The 16,570-nt window shown below is 47.8% G+C and overlaps 1 protein-coding gene across 8 annotated transcripts in view; it reads left to right on the top strand.

Annotated features, from left to right (window-relative positions):
* The window catches only part of DNAAF11 (dynein axonemal assembly factor 11), a 124,160-nt gene that overhangs the window by 78,888 nt on the left and 28,702 nt on the right, over window positions 1-16,570 (top strand). For 6 of the 8 annotated variants that reach the window (XR_010837434.1, XR_010837436.1, XR_010837431.1 and 3 more), the window contains 3 exons: window positions 3,441-3,507; window positions 3,913-4,151; window positions 15,249-15,306. Coding sequence is in view for 2 of the 8 variants with exons in the window: in XM_067017219.1 (XP_066873320.1) it covers window positions 3,441-3,507; window positions 3,913-4,077 (232 nt within the window). In the remaining 6 variants the exon portion in view is untranslated. Of the gene's footprint in view, window positions 1-3,440; window positions 3,508-3,872; window positions 4,222-15,248; window positions 15,307-16,570 lie in introns of those variants that run through there. The other 2 variants (XM_067017219.1, XM_067017221.1) reach the window with 2 other exon arrangements.

Below are 16,570 nucleotides of genomic sequence, written 5' to 3'. Positions count from 1 at the left end.
GTGACTTGCTTGCAACCTACAGCATAATGATAAAATGATGCTATGCGTTGTCAAGGCTAAGTCAGAAAAGGCCATATTACAACCTTTTGATTCTCTTGGGACCCTCTCTCTGGGGGGGTCCAGCTCCCCTGGGGCTGCCATGCTGGAGATGCCGCAGGAGGTGTTCCTGTCCACTGCCCCAGAAGCACTCTCAGCTGACGGCAGCACCTGCCAGACATATGTGTGCAGCATCTTTGATGTCCAGTCCTGGCCGCCATCTGGCTGCAGCTGCATGAGAAACGCCAAAGTGAGAACCATCCTGCTGAGCCTTCCCAAACTCTGACACACAACATTGTGACAAAATAAAGTGGTCGTTGTAATCCACCGAACTCAGGGAGAATTTGTTCTGCAGCAAGGGCAACCAGAGCAGGACCGGCAGGCGGAAGTGGAGCGTTACCAAAACCAAAACCAAAGACGCACGGTCGTTGCTTGGGACCAGGGAGCGGTCAGAAGCTAGAAGGTCCTTGAGCAGGTTTGTGACAGTTGGCTACTCTAGGAAGCAGACACCAGGAGAGAATCAGAAGTGTGAGAGGTTTATTGGGGGTAGTGGCTTGGAAGGATGAAGAGAGGGAACAGGAGTAGGAAAGGCTTTAGACTTCGGATACAGTCTTGACATCTGAAAAATGAAGAAGGAGGATTGGTTAAAAGGAGCCTCAGACTGCAGTGCAGCTGTGAGAATGCCTAGGCCAGCCCAGACAGGCACGGAAGACGGTCCACGGAAGATGGGCATGTTGGACAGAAACGGCCACGCCCGGCTGCGCCTGCCACATTTAGTTATTGGCCGGAAGCTGCCAGGGAGCGTGGGGTGACCACAGCTGGAGAGCTGGAGCGGATCCCGAAGGCACTTACAGCTGGAGGCTCCCAGCTGTTTGCACTCCACGTGGCTCTCTCTCTCACTCTCTGTCTCTCTGTCTCTCTGTCTCTCTGTCTCTCTCTCTCTCTGAGGGCGCTAAGCAGCGCCCCTCTGTGGCCAATTATAGAAACTCACCTGGAGGTGGCTGTCAGTGAGGGCTGATGGGAAACAGGAAAATGCTCTCCCATCCTGGAGGAAAGGAGACCCTCCTTCAGTAGAGGAAGAAAGTTTAGCAAAACTGTTGCCTGGGGTAACGCGGGGAAATGTACCTGATGACTTATTGGATTTAGTGAAAGACATTTCCAAGTAGAATGCCAAAAGTATCAACTAGTGCCTTTTAGCTGCAAATCAAAAGGCACAAATAGTCCATTTTGAAACAAAATTCAGAGGAAATATAAAGGAACTCAGTAGGCTACGTTCAACAATAATGAAGCCTCTCGTAAAATCCCAAGTGGCCTAAAGCGAAGAAGCAATGACCTTGGGACGCAGCTTGCTAACGATGCACGGAGTAAGTCGAGATAAAGCACAGAGGCTCACAGACACCCTCACAGCTCTGGCAGCTTGATGCGGACACGCTGAGTGTGGTTCCCAGGAAAGGCGGCGGGGCTACCCTCACTGCTGCTCGGGGCGCTGACTGCCTCCACAGCAGCTCCCTGCAAAACAAACGCTGAACGCAATGTTGCTGTTTGCTTTTCCTTCGTAAAAGCAAAAATGCTCCGGATTTCTTTCGTTTAGAGAGAACAGGTACTAATGTGGGTCTTTCATAAAGTGAAGTGGCGTAAAGCGAACTTTCGAAAAGTGGGGGACACCTGTGTACTAGAAGACTGCTAAGCCTCTGAACTTACTCTCACATTTTACAGTGTTAACAGCTGAGACCCCCAAAGGTTAAGTGACTAGCCCTAAAATAGCGTAAGAAGCTGTTAGAACGGGATTCTCTTTGTCTTTTTTTTTTTTTTTTTTTTTTTTGCGTTACGTGGGCCTCTCACTGTTGTGGCCTCTCCCGTTGCGGAGCACAGGCTCCGGACGCGCAGGCTCAGCGGCCATGGCTCACGGGCCCAGCCGCTCCGCGGCACGCGGGACCCTCCCGGACCGGGGCACGAACCCGCGTCCCCTGCATCGGCAGGCGGACTCTCAACCACTGCGCCACCAGGGAAACCCCTCTTTGTCATTTTTGACTGAGTATCCAAAATGAAAGATTTTATCTACCAAAGTGAACGAAACGACTCACATGCCAATATTTTCAAAGGAAATCATCACAAACCTACTTTCTTGGACCTCAAAATTACTCCTTCCCTTTGGGAATATGAGAAGGGGTCCGAGGGTGGAGGAGACTTTGTGGAGGGTGATATCTTTGGGGATAACTAGCTCTAAGATCCTTGGGCGGGGGTGATGCTGTGTTCTCATTTCAGTCCTGCTGAGTGTGGCTTCCAAGGGGCTCTGGGGATGAGCACATGTCTTTCGAGAGCACTGTTACCGCCCCGTCCATTTTTGGGTTCCTACTTTGTAGCCCAAGCTTAGTGAGAAGTTCTTCAAGGAGTCTCACTGGGGAACCTTGAAGAGCGTTTCCTGAAGTTGGGGACACACAGGCTTGTGCCTGACTCATGCCTGAGGAGCCTGAGGCTGAGGGCAGGGCTGTGCGAGCCCTTCCTAAGGGCCGGAGGTGGGAAATGACAGCAGCCTGGGCCGCTGTCCGTCTGGGCTTCCTGGAGGGGTGAGAAGCTCCACGGCAGAGGCTGGGGGCGTGCTGCTTCCTGCCGGGGGCTGAGGAAGGAGGGAGCCTCAGAGGCCAGGGCTGGGGGATGTAGGAGATGGACGAACGGGAGACCTCTTAGGAGTCTATGAAAAGGCCTCCAGAGGGAGAAAAGGCAGCTTCCACCCTCCTCCCGGCTAGCAGAGCAGGAAGCCTAACCAAGCGGTGTAAGGACTATCTTATCTGCATCTGTCAGGGTCTTGGCCGTTCCCAGCTTGGGGCCTGAGTGGTAAAAGGGAGGAAGTCGTCACCAGGACCCAGAGAGGGTAGTAGACCACTGACAGGAGCCAGGACCTTCTTCCAGGGATGCAGCCCGCGGGGAAGGAGCAAGGGAATAAATATCTTGACTTACTCCCCTGCTTCCCCCATCCCTGGCTAGAGCTTCCCACTGGCCAAACCCAACTGGAGGCCGGGGCCAAGGGAGCCTGTTGGTCAGGTCCCAGGGGTCGAGCTCCAGGGCGCACAGCAGGATGGAGGGAGGCACACTCCCCTTTGCCCGTCTTCCCTCGCACTCCTCTACCCCCCACCCCTCCTGCGTGGAGCTAGGTCTCAGATCCAGTAGGGGAGCAGGGGAGCAGGACGAGAGAACAGCCATATTGTCAGCTACTTGTTTCCAACCTAAGCAGCCTGAGGCGGGCCAGGGGAGGGGGAGGAGAAGATGTAACGCCAGGGTTCGGACTGTGATAGGGGATAACATTACTGAACGGAGACTGAGAATATGATTCAAATGGCTGAAGGGCCATCTATTACCCGAGAGTACAAGACAATACCATTGGGTCTGCTTAAATCTTCATCCAGGGCCAGGGAAGGACCGCCCACACTGAAGAAAGGGGAAACCACACCATGTTTTGCTCCGAGCTGCAAGGTGAGCATTCAACATTAAGTTTATACGAACAGCGCGTGATCCCAGAATCCGGAGCCCGGGCCGCTTTGTCCGAATTCTCCCTGCGCCACCCTCCTCTCCCTGTGCCCCTGCTCGTCTCTTACTCTGAGAAGGCTCACTGCCTAAGTCCCCACATCAGCTCCAGCAGGGACAGGAGTGGCCTTTCCTCCCCCTCTCAGTCCCCAGCAGAAAGGACATCGCATGGGGCGTGATGTCATCCTCTGTCCCCAGTACCCAAACACGCCAGCCCCTGCGTTCGTTTTCTCCTGCTCTCGTTGCCGGGCTTTTCTTGAGCAGCATGAACTGGCCCTTCTCTATCACTGGCCGTGATGTCCCACCGTCCCCAGCACAGCTATTCGTGTCTCTGCAACCGCTCCCGTCCACCAGGACAAGCTTTGCAGCAGGAACCCCCTGCGTGTGAATGGCCTGCGAATGTCAAGAGGAAGCACCGACCGTGACCTTGATGGGAGGCGTGAGAGCTGCGCCAGGCCCAGGCCACGGGGACAGTGGCCTGCTCCTCACCCGCTCCCGGGAAGGCTGCCCTCTGCCTGACAGCTGGGACTCCACACGCCACGTGCACCAGCCAAGGTTCGCAGTCTGTCACAGCTTGCCTGACACATCGGAGGGTAAGTGCCACCGCGCCTCCAGTTGACACATGTCAGGCCAAGGCATCTGCTGCTCTCAAACCTCAGCTCAAACTAGTTGCTCTTTTACACGTCTGCTCCCTGACTTTGCTCCTTCCCTTGGGTCTGGTGTTCTCTTTGAGCCTCAGTTGGCCATGCTTATGGGTCTCTTCAATCCGTACACATTTCCTGAGCACCTACTAAGTCTAAGGAGCACATCAGGTGCCAGAGAAGTTTCTCCCCCGAGAACCCCTTCTCCCGGTTCTTGTCCTCTTTCTGCTGAGTGACCTATGGCTCCTCCAGCCATCACATCAGGCCGGTACCCAGGTGGCCCCTTTGTCACATCCTGTCCTCCACGCTCACACTCTCCCTCTCCCGGGACACTTGGGCCCGCCCCGTGGCTGTGCCGCCAGCTCTTGGCTGATGCCCCCGAAATCTCCATCTCAGACCTCAGATGCGTTTCTCAAGTTCAACTGACTCTTCTCCCGGACCATCATTCAGTTCATTGTCTTCTCTTGCCTTTTCCTGCCACTTCACCTTATTCTGCTTCTTATCTTCTGAATTTTGTTGCACGGATTCATTTTCCAATAACCCAGTTGAGGAAACACCATGACTGCCTCCTATGTTCAGCTGGTAACTCAGTCCTGTCAATTGTCCCCGAAAAAGAGCTTTTCTCGTCTTCTTCAAACCCATGGTCGCCACCTGCATGCAATCTCCTGTTATCTGCTGTGTCGGCTCGTCCCACACACCCCGCGGCTGTTGCCTGGGGGAAGCGCCTGAGCCTATCAGATCCAGGCCCCACTGCTGTGAGCTCACCGCTCCCACCATGTCCCCTCGGGCACGCAGCCTGCCCACTACTCTGCAGTGGCCACCGTTCCTGAGAGCCACACGGGGGTTATAGACACACTGACTCTGTCATCACTGAACGGGAGTTGGTGATGTGCTGGGTCCAGGGGCTCCAGTGAGCCCTCTCGGGATTGGATGGGAACAGGGTGGCGGTACCAAAGCCCAGGGGCAGAGTGGAGGCCGACTCACGGAGGGGAAAGCAGGACCAAGTGCCCGAGGCCCCTGTTCCCTGCTGAGAGCATCAGTTGTTGGGACAATTATAAACAAATGGAGAGTCTTCAGAGGGAAATCAAATCCAACATGAAGGGCCATTGTACTGCATCATCTGTTCTGGGAAAGAAATCACTGACCTCGGTGAGGCACAAGCCCAGCACTCAGGGTCATGGAACAGTGTGCTGGGTCTGCTGACTTCCACCACCAAAGGAAAAAAGAAATAGGGTGTCCGTTCTGGTTACCGTAGGCAACATAACCATTTTGTTATGCTCGGCTTCTGCACGTCAGAAATGCAGACCAACGCACTGGGGACAGGTTGTCGTTTCTCTCTTGTGTCTGGAGCCGCAACTCGGAAGACCCAAAGGCCACGGATAACTTGACATCCAGAGGCTCGATGAACCTGGAGGCGTCTTCACTCACACTTTCGGCAGCTGAGGCTGGATTTTGACCAGGACCTCAGCTGGGCCGACAGCCAGAACACCTGCACGTGTCTATGGGGTCTAGGCTTCCTCAGAGCACAGCAGCGAGGTTCCAAGACTGAGCCTCCTAGGAGAGCAATGACGCAATGCCTGACATTTCTATGATTTAGCTTGGGAAGTGACTCAGCTCCCTTCTGCCACGCCCTATTGATCAGGGCCACCCCAAAGGCCTGTCCAGGTTCAAGAAGAAGATTCGGTCTCTCCATCTTGCTGGAGGACTGGCTGGGTTCTACAAGAGCATGGGAAGCAAGAGATATTGTTAGGGGGCCTTAGGAAAATACAGTCTACCACCCGCCTTTTCTCCTCCTTGGAACTCAAGTTCTTTGAGGCAACATTTCCTGCCCCCAAGAAAGGAGGAGGTGTTTCTTCTCCTGTTGTTGTATGAATAAAAGATGTGGGCAATGTAGGGGAGAGAGGCATATTTAATTTTACTTCAGGATCATTTTTATAACATATACCACTGCCCGCCTCTCCTTTTCTTGGAGGGTTCTATAAATAAAAATATTTACAAATCAGTGCAAAAGCAAATAAACATTCTTGGAGGCAATCTGAGAGGCCTGTTCAGAGTTATGAACTGAAGTCCATTTAATGTTCCTTAAGTTGTGCACATAAAAATAGAAGAGAATTTTGATGAAAGACAATTTTTTCGAAAAAAAGTTAAAATTATAACTCTCCCATAAAGAAATAAGTAAATGTCAGAGACTTTTAACTCATTATTGAGTGGACCAATATGATGTTACAACTAGTTCAAAGGAGAATAGAGAATCATTAGCACACAGGCAGTAAGCAATGCTGAAATGAATTTACAAAATCAGTCTATCCATACGGCAGTGATAAATTGCAGCCCACCTGACACAATTTGCATTACTATCAGCTTTCTACAACTTCCACAGCCCTAATACTGTCAGGAAGGAGAAAAATGAGAATCTCAACTTTCCATCAGAAGCAAAAATAAACTCCAAATGGATTACAGATGTAAATATGAAAGAATTCTACGAAGCTGATAGAAAAAGTATAAGTGAATATGTTTAGGATCTCAGGATGGGGAAGGATGTTTTGAACAAGACCCCTCATATCAAAAATTATTTGCAAAAGTCTAAAACCACAAGAAGTTAGTATCTAATACACATGAGGAACTCAACGCAGATCAGAGAAAAAGGACTGACAGAAGACGAAATCTAAATGCTAATAAGTCAATTTCACCAGCAATCAGAAAAGACCAATTAAACAAGGAGACTCTAAAACTTGCCATTAAGTTCTGGGAAGATGTGGAGAAACAGGAGCGCTCTTTCCCCTCTGGAAACCTGTCTGCAGCTCTTGGTGACTTTACATAAGTGTGGGAATGGTGATGTTCAAATCACGCAACAGTTGGTATCCCTTGGGTAACAACCATTCAGAACAAATGCCCGACCCATCACATAGGAAGTCATTCCTGAAACACGTATCTCAGCAAAACTCAAGCCTGGGTCCACAGAAGAATGTTCCTCATAGCAGAGAGTGGGAGGAAACTCTATCCAATGTTCAGGGAAAGGGATGAATAAGATGATGACTGTGTTTTAAATGCCATTGTTTTCAGGGGTCAGATGACATGAACTAGATGTACAGGCAGAAACATGATTGGATCTTGAAAAATCGTATCCAGTGGAAAAAATAAGAAATAGCATGAAAGGTGAAGCACAATAAAATCTTTGTAAACTTGAAAAAACACACACTCAATGAAACACAGCTTTTTAAAGGACACATGTATACCGAAGTAATTGTATGCAAGATGGTTCGAAGGTCATAAGCTAAATAAACTAACTTGAATGCCATGGAGGAGTGGAATGGGTGTGGGCACATGGGGTGATGGAGAAAATAACCCAAATACATACCTAGAAATTCTTACATATGTAAATAAAACAAGCCATGCAGAGGCTTTGCATGAAAGATGTGTAACAAGTAGAAGAACGTGATTAACTCTCTTCAGTAAGAGTTATTCTCTAAGTTGGGGGAGAAGGGAAGGTGAATCAATAAATCATTATTAGTTTCTTACTTTTATGTGGCTTTTAGGGAGTTTGAGGAATAATTCACCCAGCTAGAAACAGGTGGATTCAGACTGGTGGTCATAATTTTTTCCCCCCAAAATATGAGGAATATTCCCTATGAGCAAGCACTGTTCTTGGCCCTTGGGGTTACACCGGTGACCAATAAAAAATCTCTTTCCTTGAAGACCTTACATTCCAGCGGACAGGAGGTTGTGGAAGCTCTCAGAAGAACTGTCTGCATTCATAGCAGCTCTCCAGGCCTGGCGTTAGGACTTGGGGACAGCAGTCAGAGGCAGGAACTCGGTGTCCCTCATCAAAGAACAAAGCTCTCAAGATTAATTCAAGAACCATTTTTTCTTCTGCATCCTTCAGTGCCTGGTTCATAATATGAACATTTGAGATGGTTGTTGAAGGAAGGAAATTGAGAGAGAAGGGACAGAAAGAAGCAGGCAAGCGATGCGATTTCAAGATGTCTGAGAAGATGCCAGACATGGCAGATAGCACGTGGGGTATGCAGCCTGCCGGGATCGTCCCTGCTTTTTGAACCCACTTAAAGTGAAAGGCAAACAAAATCTAAATTAAAATTCAATCTAAATCTAAACTAAATCACTACTTTATTTAGTTATGCATTTAATATAAATTGTCTTTATCAAAAAAATAAATAAAAGAATACATGGAAGGAAATAGCAACCATATTCACCAAGAGTTCTCTCTCTCTCTCTCTCTCGCTCGCTCTCTCTCTCTCTTTCTCTCTCTCTCTCTATATATATGTATAAAATATATTAATCTCACATATATAATGCATACAGATATTTAATTTTATATAAATATATACAATAAATATTACGTATGTACAATTTTATATATGTAAAATTCTCTCAAATTCAGCAATGTTGAATTCAACAGATGACTGAGCCCCTGTTATGTTGTAAAACTAGACTAGGTCCTTTCACACTCAGCATCTGTTTATTCCTCATACAGCACTAATGAGGTAGAAATAATGTACAATCTCTGTTGCACAGATGAATGAACTGAGACTCAAAGAGGCTAGGACACCTGCACAAAGCCACACAGCTAATAAGAGGTTGGTTGGCAGTTGGATTTAGGATTTAGACTTGACTCCAAGCCCAAGCTCTTTCCCATATGCTACAATTTCCTGCCCCAGTAGGAGAACAGAAAAAAAATCACCGTGAGGTTGTAGAGACACCACTGGATCTCAAAATAGGCCTTGCACCGTAGCCCACTCTCCAGCTATTCCTTGGGCTTGACCAAAGCTGTCAGGGTGGGGACCACTGACTCAAATTAGGCTTATAATTCAACAGCACTACATGATAGATGAGTTATAGTAGTTAAGATTTTTGCTATGTTAGGATTCATCTAGCTGCATATAACAGAAAATAAAAGGGAAAAAGTGGATAAAGTAAGGGCAATGTTTATTTCTGCCTGTTGAATAAGAGTCCAGAGGTAGGGAATCCAGGGCTAGTATGGAGATTTCGTGGTGTCATTAAGCAACAGTCTTCTTTCTGATCCTCCATTTGAGCACATGGTATCGCTGGTTGATATTACCTCAGGGCCTGAGAAGGTTGCTGTAGCTCCAACCATTACATCCATGGTCTAGCTGGACAAAGGGAAAAAGTACATTTTCATAATTAGCTGTCTTTAAGAAACTTTCTCGTAGTTCCTACATACGTCTATTTCTCATTGGCCAAGGCTTAGATAACGGTGACTCTGAGATCCAAGGCAGGCTGGAAATGGAGTGTTAGTTGTGCATGATAATCCGCCAGCTAAAATCAGAGTCCTGCTACAAAGTAAAGACTAGCAATCTCTACCAAATCTGGCAGATGGCATGAATGCATAGGGAACAAAGCTGAACAAGGATTAGAGAGCATTCTCCCCGGCCTTGGTCCAGCAGTATGAACTCAGGCCAGTCACTAGGTACTCTGAAGCCCTGTTTCCTTCTTTATAAAATGAGGATGACTGCATCTATTTCATTCAGATGTTCTGAGAGTAAAGTAAGTTAGTAGCCATAGCAAAGGCCATCTTTGATCAGCCACATTCTTGGGTAGGCAGCCACAGCTGGTTGCCCAGACGTGGTCTGCCAGGTCTTGAGGTTACTTCACATGGACCAGGACGTGGATTTTTCCCCCTCCGGGTTAGCTGTCTTTAAGAAACCTTTAGGTCTGTAGGAGTTCCTACACACCTTCTACTTACTTCATGGCCCCATTTTACAGAGAAGGAAACCGAGTCCAGGTTGGTTAAGAACACACTTACTACAGTAAGTGGCAGAGCTCCGATTTGAATCATTGCATTCTGTCCTCCTCTGCTTTCCTCAAAGGCTTGAATATGCTCACAGGTTTGCATTCTTTCAGAGTCCATGAGGTTTCAAATACTCTCTTTCCCAGTCAGATCGTTGGTCAGAATTTGTGTACCAACTTGTGGTTTTTGTTTTTTTTTTTTTTTTTTGCGGGCCTCTCACCGCTGTGGCCCCTCCCGCCGCGGAGCACAGGCTCCGGACGCGCAGGCCTAGCGGCCACGGCCCACGGGCCCAGCAGCTCCGCGGCACGCCGGACCCCCCCGGACCGGGGCACGAACCCGCGCCCCCCGCATCAGCAGGCGGACCCCCAACCACCGCGCCACCAGGGAAGCCCCCAACTTGTGTTTTGAAAATGATCACTGCCTCTGTATACTTGGTCACCAAGTACTGTCCACTCGTCTTTTTATCTCTGCCTCATTGACCCTGTGTCCATCAGTGGCTTATCACCTTTTCTTAACCTGTGCTGTGTAAGTTAAACTGTAAAAACGCATGCCTTTAATGTCATCTAAAATTTCAAAATTATGCCAATTGGAAATGCATTTGGCTACAAGTAACAGAAAACCCAACACACAATGGCTTAAGAAACAGGAGGTCCATGGAGTCTGGAGTTAGGCAAATTGGGGCTGGTCTGATAAAACGCTTCATTTTTCTGTCTTCCTATCCCACCATCCTTAGCATGCACCTTTCATCTTCACGGTGATGAAATGACTGCTGCATCTTCAAGTATCACATCTTGATTCCAGATGGAAGGAGATAGAAAAATGAGGAAAGGTCAAAAGTATGAAGAACGTGCTCCCCACACACCAGACCTTGCGCCATGGATCCCACTTGTATCTCATTGGCCAAGGTTGGGACACATGGCCACTGCTTTGCTGCAGTGGCTAGAGATCCATTATGTTTTAACTGTGCACTGTTTTACACCAAAGAAAATCAGGGTTCTATTAGACAGGAAGAAGGGGAGAATGCTTATTGGGTAGACAACCAGCCAAAGATAAATAAAACAAAAATAAATTGAATAGCACCTCTTACAATTAATCAAACTGGTAATTTTAAGAAATAAAATTCCATTTTGACTTTTGAAAAATAAGGTATTTTTACTGGCTCCTGAGACAACATTGTGAGCCTTGAAGCTAATTGCACACCGTAAGGACAATGCATCTCGTTGCAGATCAGCTAGGCCACAATGTTTTATTTTCAAATTACTATCAAACGCCTCGTCGGAGGGAACATGGATTGCCCCCTCCTGATGTCTCCTTCCATGTGGATGAATATCCATTTATGCCAGACTCCTCGCTTCTTTCTCATTAAATCTGAACAGAGGCTATAAAAACAGGGCTGCTACTTATTATATCACCACACATCTTAACACCATACATTCTCGTAAGATTCCTTAGTCCCTCTTCATTAAGACCTGCTGATTTAGGTTTTTACCTCTGTAAGCCTCCGTTGCTGTAATAACCCCGGATTTACTTCATGTTCTTCCCGTCTTCCCTGGGAACAGGGCTATATATTAACCGTGAGTAGTTCTCCCAAAGCTTGCACAGAGCCTGGCCCATGGTAAGCACTTTGAATGACTCTCCCACCTCGACCTCAAAGTTTCTACCTTTCATGTCACTGCCCTACTCAAAAACCTCCACAGGCTGTATATTATGGACTTGAGAGCCTGGTTTCCTTGTGGATCAGCTTTGCTGAACTGGAACTGGGTTTGGATGCCCTGGTGAGCCTGCACTGGAGAGCAACCCTTTACCTAGACCCAGCAGGCTCCAGTTCAGCCAGTTCTTTATACAGGAGGGTAATGAGGAGACTTGTATGCCCAAAGAACTCTGGCTTCATAGAACCCCCTTCCAGGATGCTTTTGTAGTCTGGAAAGTTCTCATACTTGACTATCATTTATAAGCCATTTATAAGGTGCTTACTCTGGGGCCAGCACCACTCTAAGCGCACCCTGTACAACATTCTCCAGCCAGAATAACCCCGCAGTGTTGGGCATATTAGCCCTATTTTATTTATTTATTTTTTTTTATTTTTATTTTTTGGTACGCGGGCCTCTCACTGTTGTGGCTTCTCCCATCGCGGAGCACAGGCTCCGGACGCGCAGGCTCAGCGGCCATGGCTCACGGGCCCAGCCGCTCCGCGGCACGTGGGATCTTCCCGGACCGGGGCACGAACCCATGTCCCCTGCATTGGCAGGCGGATTCTCAACCACTGCACCACCAGGGAAGCCCATTAGCCCTATTTTATACGTGAGCAACATGGGCTTCTTTGAGATTGACCTCATGTTGGTTTAGTAAGAACAGAGTCTGGTTTGAAACTCAGATCTAACTTATTTCAAAACCATGAACCTGCCACCGCACATGTTTCTTTTATACTACACCACGCTGATTTATAATGACAATATACAAAATTCTGTGTAAGCGTATTGACAAGTTCCTAGCTTTACCTCCATTGACGTAAAAAGAATCCCATACTCTCGCCTTGTATCCAAACATTGGCAGGGACTCTTTTTCTTTACCATGTCTCTTTAAATTATCCCCTTACTCTTGTTTTCTTTTCTGTTCATTAGCCAGGTCGCTAAGCTGGCACAATGAAGTGGTGTTAAAGTGTCCCCAAATTACTAGTGCTTCATCAGCACCGAGGCGGGGCGTGAAATTACCTTCGGAGGTGTTACCGGAATGCAGTGAGCACCCCCTCGGCTGCTGACTTCAGACAGGAATGGGAACTCAGCAGAAACATCAGTAGGTCTGTGTTAGCCATGAGCGGGACCCTGGGGTCAGAGAAGGTGAAGTGCTCCCGGCCCACAAGTGTCCTTCCACTCACTCCCCTTGGCTGTACTATCCCCTGGGCCCTCCTGCCTCCCAGCTCTCAGGGCTCAAGGCTTCCAGAGCCAGTTTTACCTGACTGGAATTGTTCTGTTCCCAGGTCACCCCTTAAATAGAGCACACGGCATCTCCAGGCAGATGGATAGGTCGATTGTGAGTTGTGCTAATGGGACAGGGTCGGGGCAACTCCCTGGCACCGTGGAAACCATGCCCTGCATTCGGTGCTGGGTCTAACCTGTCAGAAACCCCCATGCCGGAGGGGAGAGGAGCTGGGGGTGTGGCGTAATGAAGGGGAGCTCCGTGGGCCCCTCCAAGGGGAGCTTCTCCTAAGTAGGTCTTCAGACATCTCTATTGACTGCTTAGCCCCGCTTGGGTTGCGAATTCCTTCCCCAGGCCAACTTCAGTCTTTAAAAGTTCTACAAGGGTCACAAACCCCATCTGAGCTGAACTTTACTCATTCAGTTGTTCATAAATAGAGCAAACTCGGGTCGGTTCCATCTGTCCCACTACCTGTCACAGCCGCCTCTAGGCTAGAGCGCGGGGCATATAATTGATGTGAAGACTGTAGCTGGGGGAAGCACTCCGGGGAACTCGAAGAAGGCCTGGCACACACGGGTCCCCGTGAAGACGGGACCAACCCTCGCTCAGCCGCTTACGAGACGTGTGATGTTGGGAACGCTCCCCACCCACTTTGAGCTTCCATTTCTTCGTCTGTAAAATAAGGTTTATAATAATGCTGATCACGTAGAGTTGGTGCGAGGACGAAGTGAGATGTAAAGCTGTGGCGCATAGTAAGCACCCCAGTGACTTAGTGATCAGGATGACGAAAATGAGCAGGATGTTGATGGTAATGGTGCTGGTGATGGTAATGGTGCTGGTGATGGTAATGGTGCTGGTGATGGTAATGGTGCTGGTGATGGTAATGGTGCTGGTGATGATGGCGATGGGGATTCTTTTGATGATAGAGAAGAAGAATACATGTGACGTATGTAGCCATTAAAACCGTATATGCTACTGGAACTGAATAGAGTCCAGGAACAGGACCACAGCATATGGACACTTGATCTACAACAAAAGAGAGCCTAAGAGAGTGCTAGAGAAAGAATGGCTTCTTCAATAACTGGTGCTGGACCCAGTGCATATCTGTACGGAAAAACGTGAAACTCACTCCCACTTCACACAAAACTCAACGCCTAAGGTTATTTTTAAATCTAAATGTGGAAAGTAATACAAAAATTCTTCCAGAACAGTGTCACCTCACTTGGACCTTCCTGACCGGTTAATCCAATCAGCCTGAGTAGGCCATTCACTGAGACACATTTTAACAGTGAACCAGATAACTATGTCTTAGAAGCATGAATAAGGGCAGCTGCTTCCTCTTTTATTTCCCTCAACCCACGCGGTGAAGTCTGCTCTTCTAGTCCCTTGTGGGGAGCCTGCCTGATCAAGGTTTAAGATGAGTCTGGGCAGGAAAACCCTTCTCTCTCTGTCCCAGCTGTGGCTGGGTCTTCGTGGCAGGGCTGTGACCTGGGTCCTCGCCACCACGTGGGTGAAAGGTTTCACAGTATGTCCCTCAGGACCATCCATGTCCCCCTTGGCATTATCAACATCCCAGGCTCAGAGTGTAGATTCGGGGCACAGTCCTTTTCCGGGTGGTCCTGCTTTGAGGGATAAGAAATTTGCAGAGGTAGACGGAGTCAGCTCTTATTTCCTGGGTGGTTCCATTGATCAGAGTCCTGGCAGTACAGAGGGTGAGTGAGGGATTCAGGCTGTCCGAACACCTGCGGAAGATGGCTGACAATGTCCTGAGGGCCAGCTATGCACTAGGCATGGGGCTAGGAGCATTCAAACCTCCTCTCTAGTCCGTGGAGCAATTCCATGAGATCCTTATTTTACAGATAAACAGACTGGGCAGAGAGGTTAAGTTACGTACCCAGGATCACACAGCACAAGAGCCAGGATTTAGACCCGGGCCTAGACACTACCTCAGTACACAGGCTGCATCGTGAGGGCAGGTAGAGAGGAGGTCAGCCATCACAGCACAAATATGAACACAGCCAGCTTCTGCCTGTATCTAAAGGGAAGAATCAGACTTCTTAGAAGGCGAGTAAGCATTAATTGCTCCCTTGAGCTATCTTCCCCGTTATTCTGTCTCTCCGTAAGATTTTGCTGGAACTCCAGAGGGGAGAGAGACAGAGGTGATGCTTGCAGACAAGGGCCTAAAGGGTCACCTATGTTTCTTCATCAGAACTGATGAAGGCCATCCCAGAGCTTTGGGTGTTTTTTTTTAAATGATTTTATTTTATATGGGAGTATAGTTGATTCACAATGTTGTGCTAGTTTCAGATGTACAGCAAAGTGATTCAGTTATTCATATCCATATCCATATATCTATTCTTTTTCAGATTTTTTTCACCGTATAGGTTATTACAGAATACTGACTAGAGCTCCCTGTGCTATACGGTAGGTCCTTGCTTTTTATCTATTTTATATATAATAGTGTGTATATGTTAATCCCAACTTCCTAGTTTATCCCTCCCCTCCACTTTCCCCTTTGGTAACCGTAAGTTTGCTCTCTGTGTCTGTGAGTCTGTTTTTGTTTTGCAGATAAGTTCATTTGTATCCGTTTCTTAGATTCCACGTATAAGTGATATCACATGAGATTTGTTTCTCTGTCTAACTTACTTCATTTAGTATGATAGTCTCTAGGTCCATTCATGTTGTTGCAAATGGCATTATTTCATTCTTTTTTATGGCTGATTAAAGCTTTGGGTGTTAAATAAGCGACTGAGAGCCATTTAATCAATCCTTAATTTTAGGGAAGAATTATTTTTAAAAATACAATTTAAAATGTGTTGTTTCATCAACAATGACTTCATTCACAACAAACCAGAAACTTAAGCTAACCAGCATGTCCTTTTCATGACATATTTGGCTAAGTGAGGCTCATCTAATACTATAAAGATGAAAGTGATAGTAAATAATATTTATTAAGCATCTACTGTGGGCCTTTCATTTTATTGTAGCAAATATTGGTTGAGCACTTGCTATGTTCCAGGCTGAGGATCCAGCAATAAACAAAGTTCACAGAAATCTCCATCCTTATGGAGTTCACATTCTACCGAAGGGAGCCGGAAAATAAATAGACAAACAAATAAATAAACAAGCCAACCATATGGTGTAAGAGGTATGGAGAAAATTAAGCAAGAGAGAAGGATTGAGAGTACCACGGGGGCTGTGATAGTAAATGATGAGGTCAAGGAGGGTGGCATTTAGGCAAAGAACTCACTGAGCTGTCAGACTCAGAATGGACTTCTTGGGGAAGAGGGTTTCGAGTCGATTTAGCAAAAAATGTGAAGGCCCTGTGGTGGGAATGAGCTGAGCTCCTTGGAAGGGTGACCTGGAGGCCACGTGTCTGGAGAGGGTGAGGGAGATTCAGTCAGGGGGTCAAGAGGGCCAGATGACACAGCAGCTCCCAGGGCTCCTTCCACTCTGCTTTCATCCCCTGTGAGACAGGAGTGGGTGGGCAAGGACACGGAACAGTGGGTACCATGTGTTAGACTGCTTCCAGAGCCCCACTCCGGCTGCTTGTGGAGGCAACAGGAAAAGCCAGGGACCTGTTAGAAGTGGTGGTGACAATCCAGAGAGAGACGATGCTGGCTTGGATTAGCGGATGGTGGTGAAAGTTGGGAGAAATAACTGGATTCTGCATATGTTTTGAGGAGAG

Source organism: Kogia breviceps, chromosome 17, assembly GCF_026419965.1.
Source record: "Kogia breviceps isolate mKogBre1 chromosome 17, mKogBre1 haplotype 1, whole genome shotgun sequence".
Taxonomy (NCBI): Eukaryota; Metazoa; Chordata; class Mammalia; order Artiodactyla; family Physeteridae; genus Kogia; species Kogia breviceps.
Note: the sequence above shows the minus strand (reverse complement) of the source record. Positions and strands in the feature narration are given on the sequence as shown.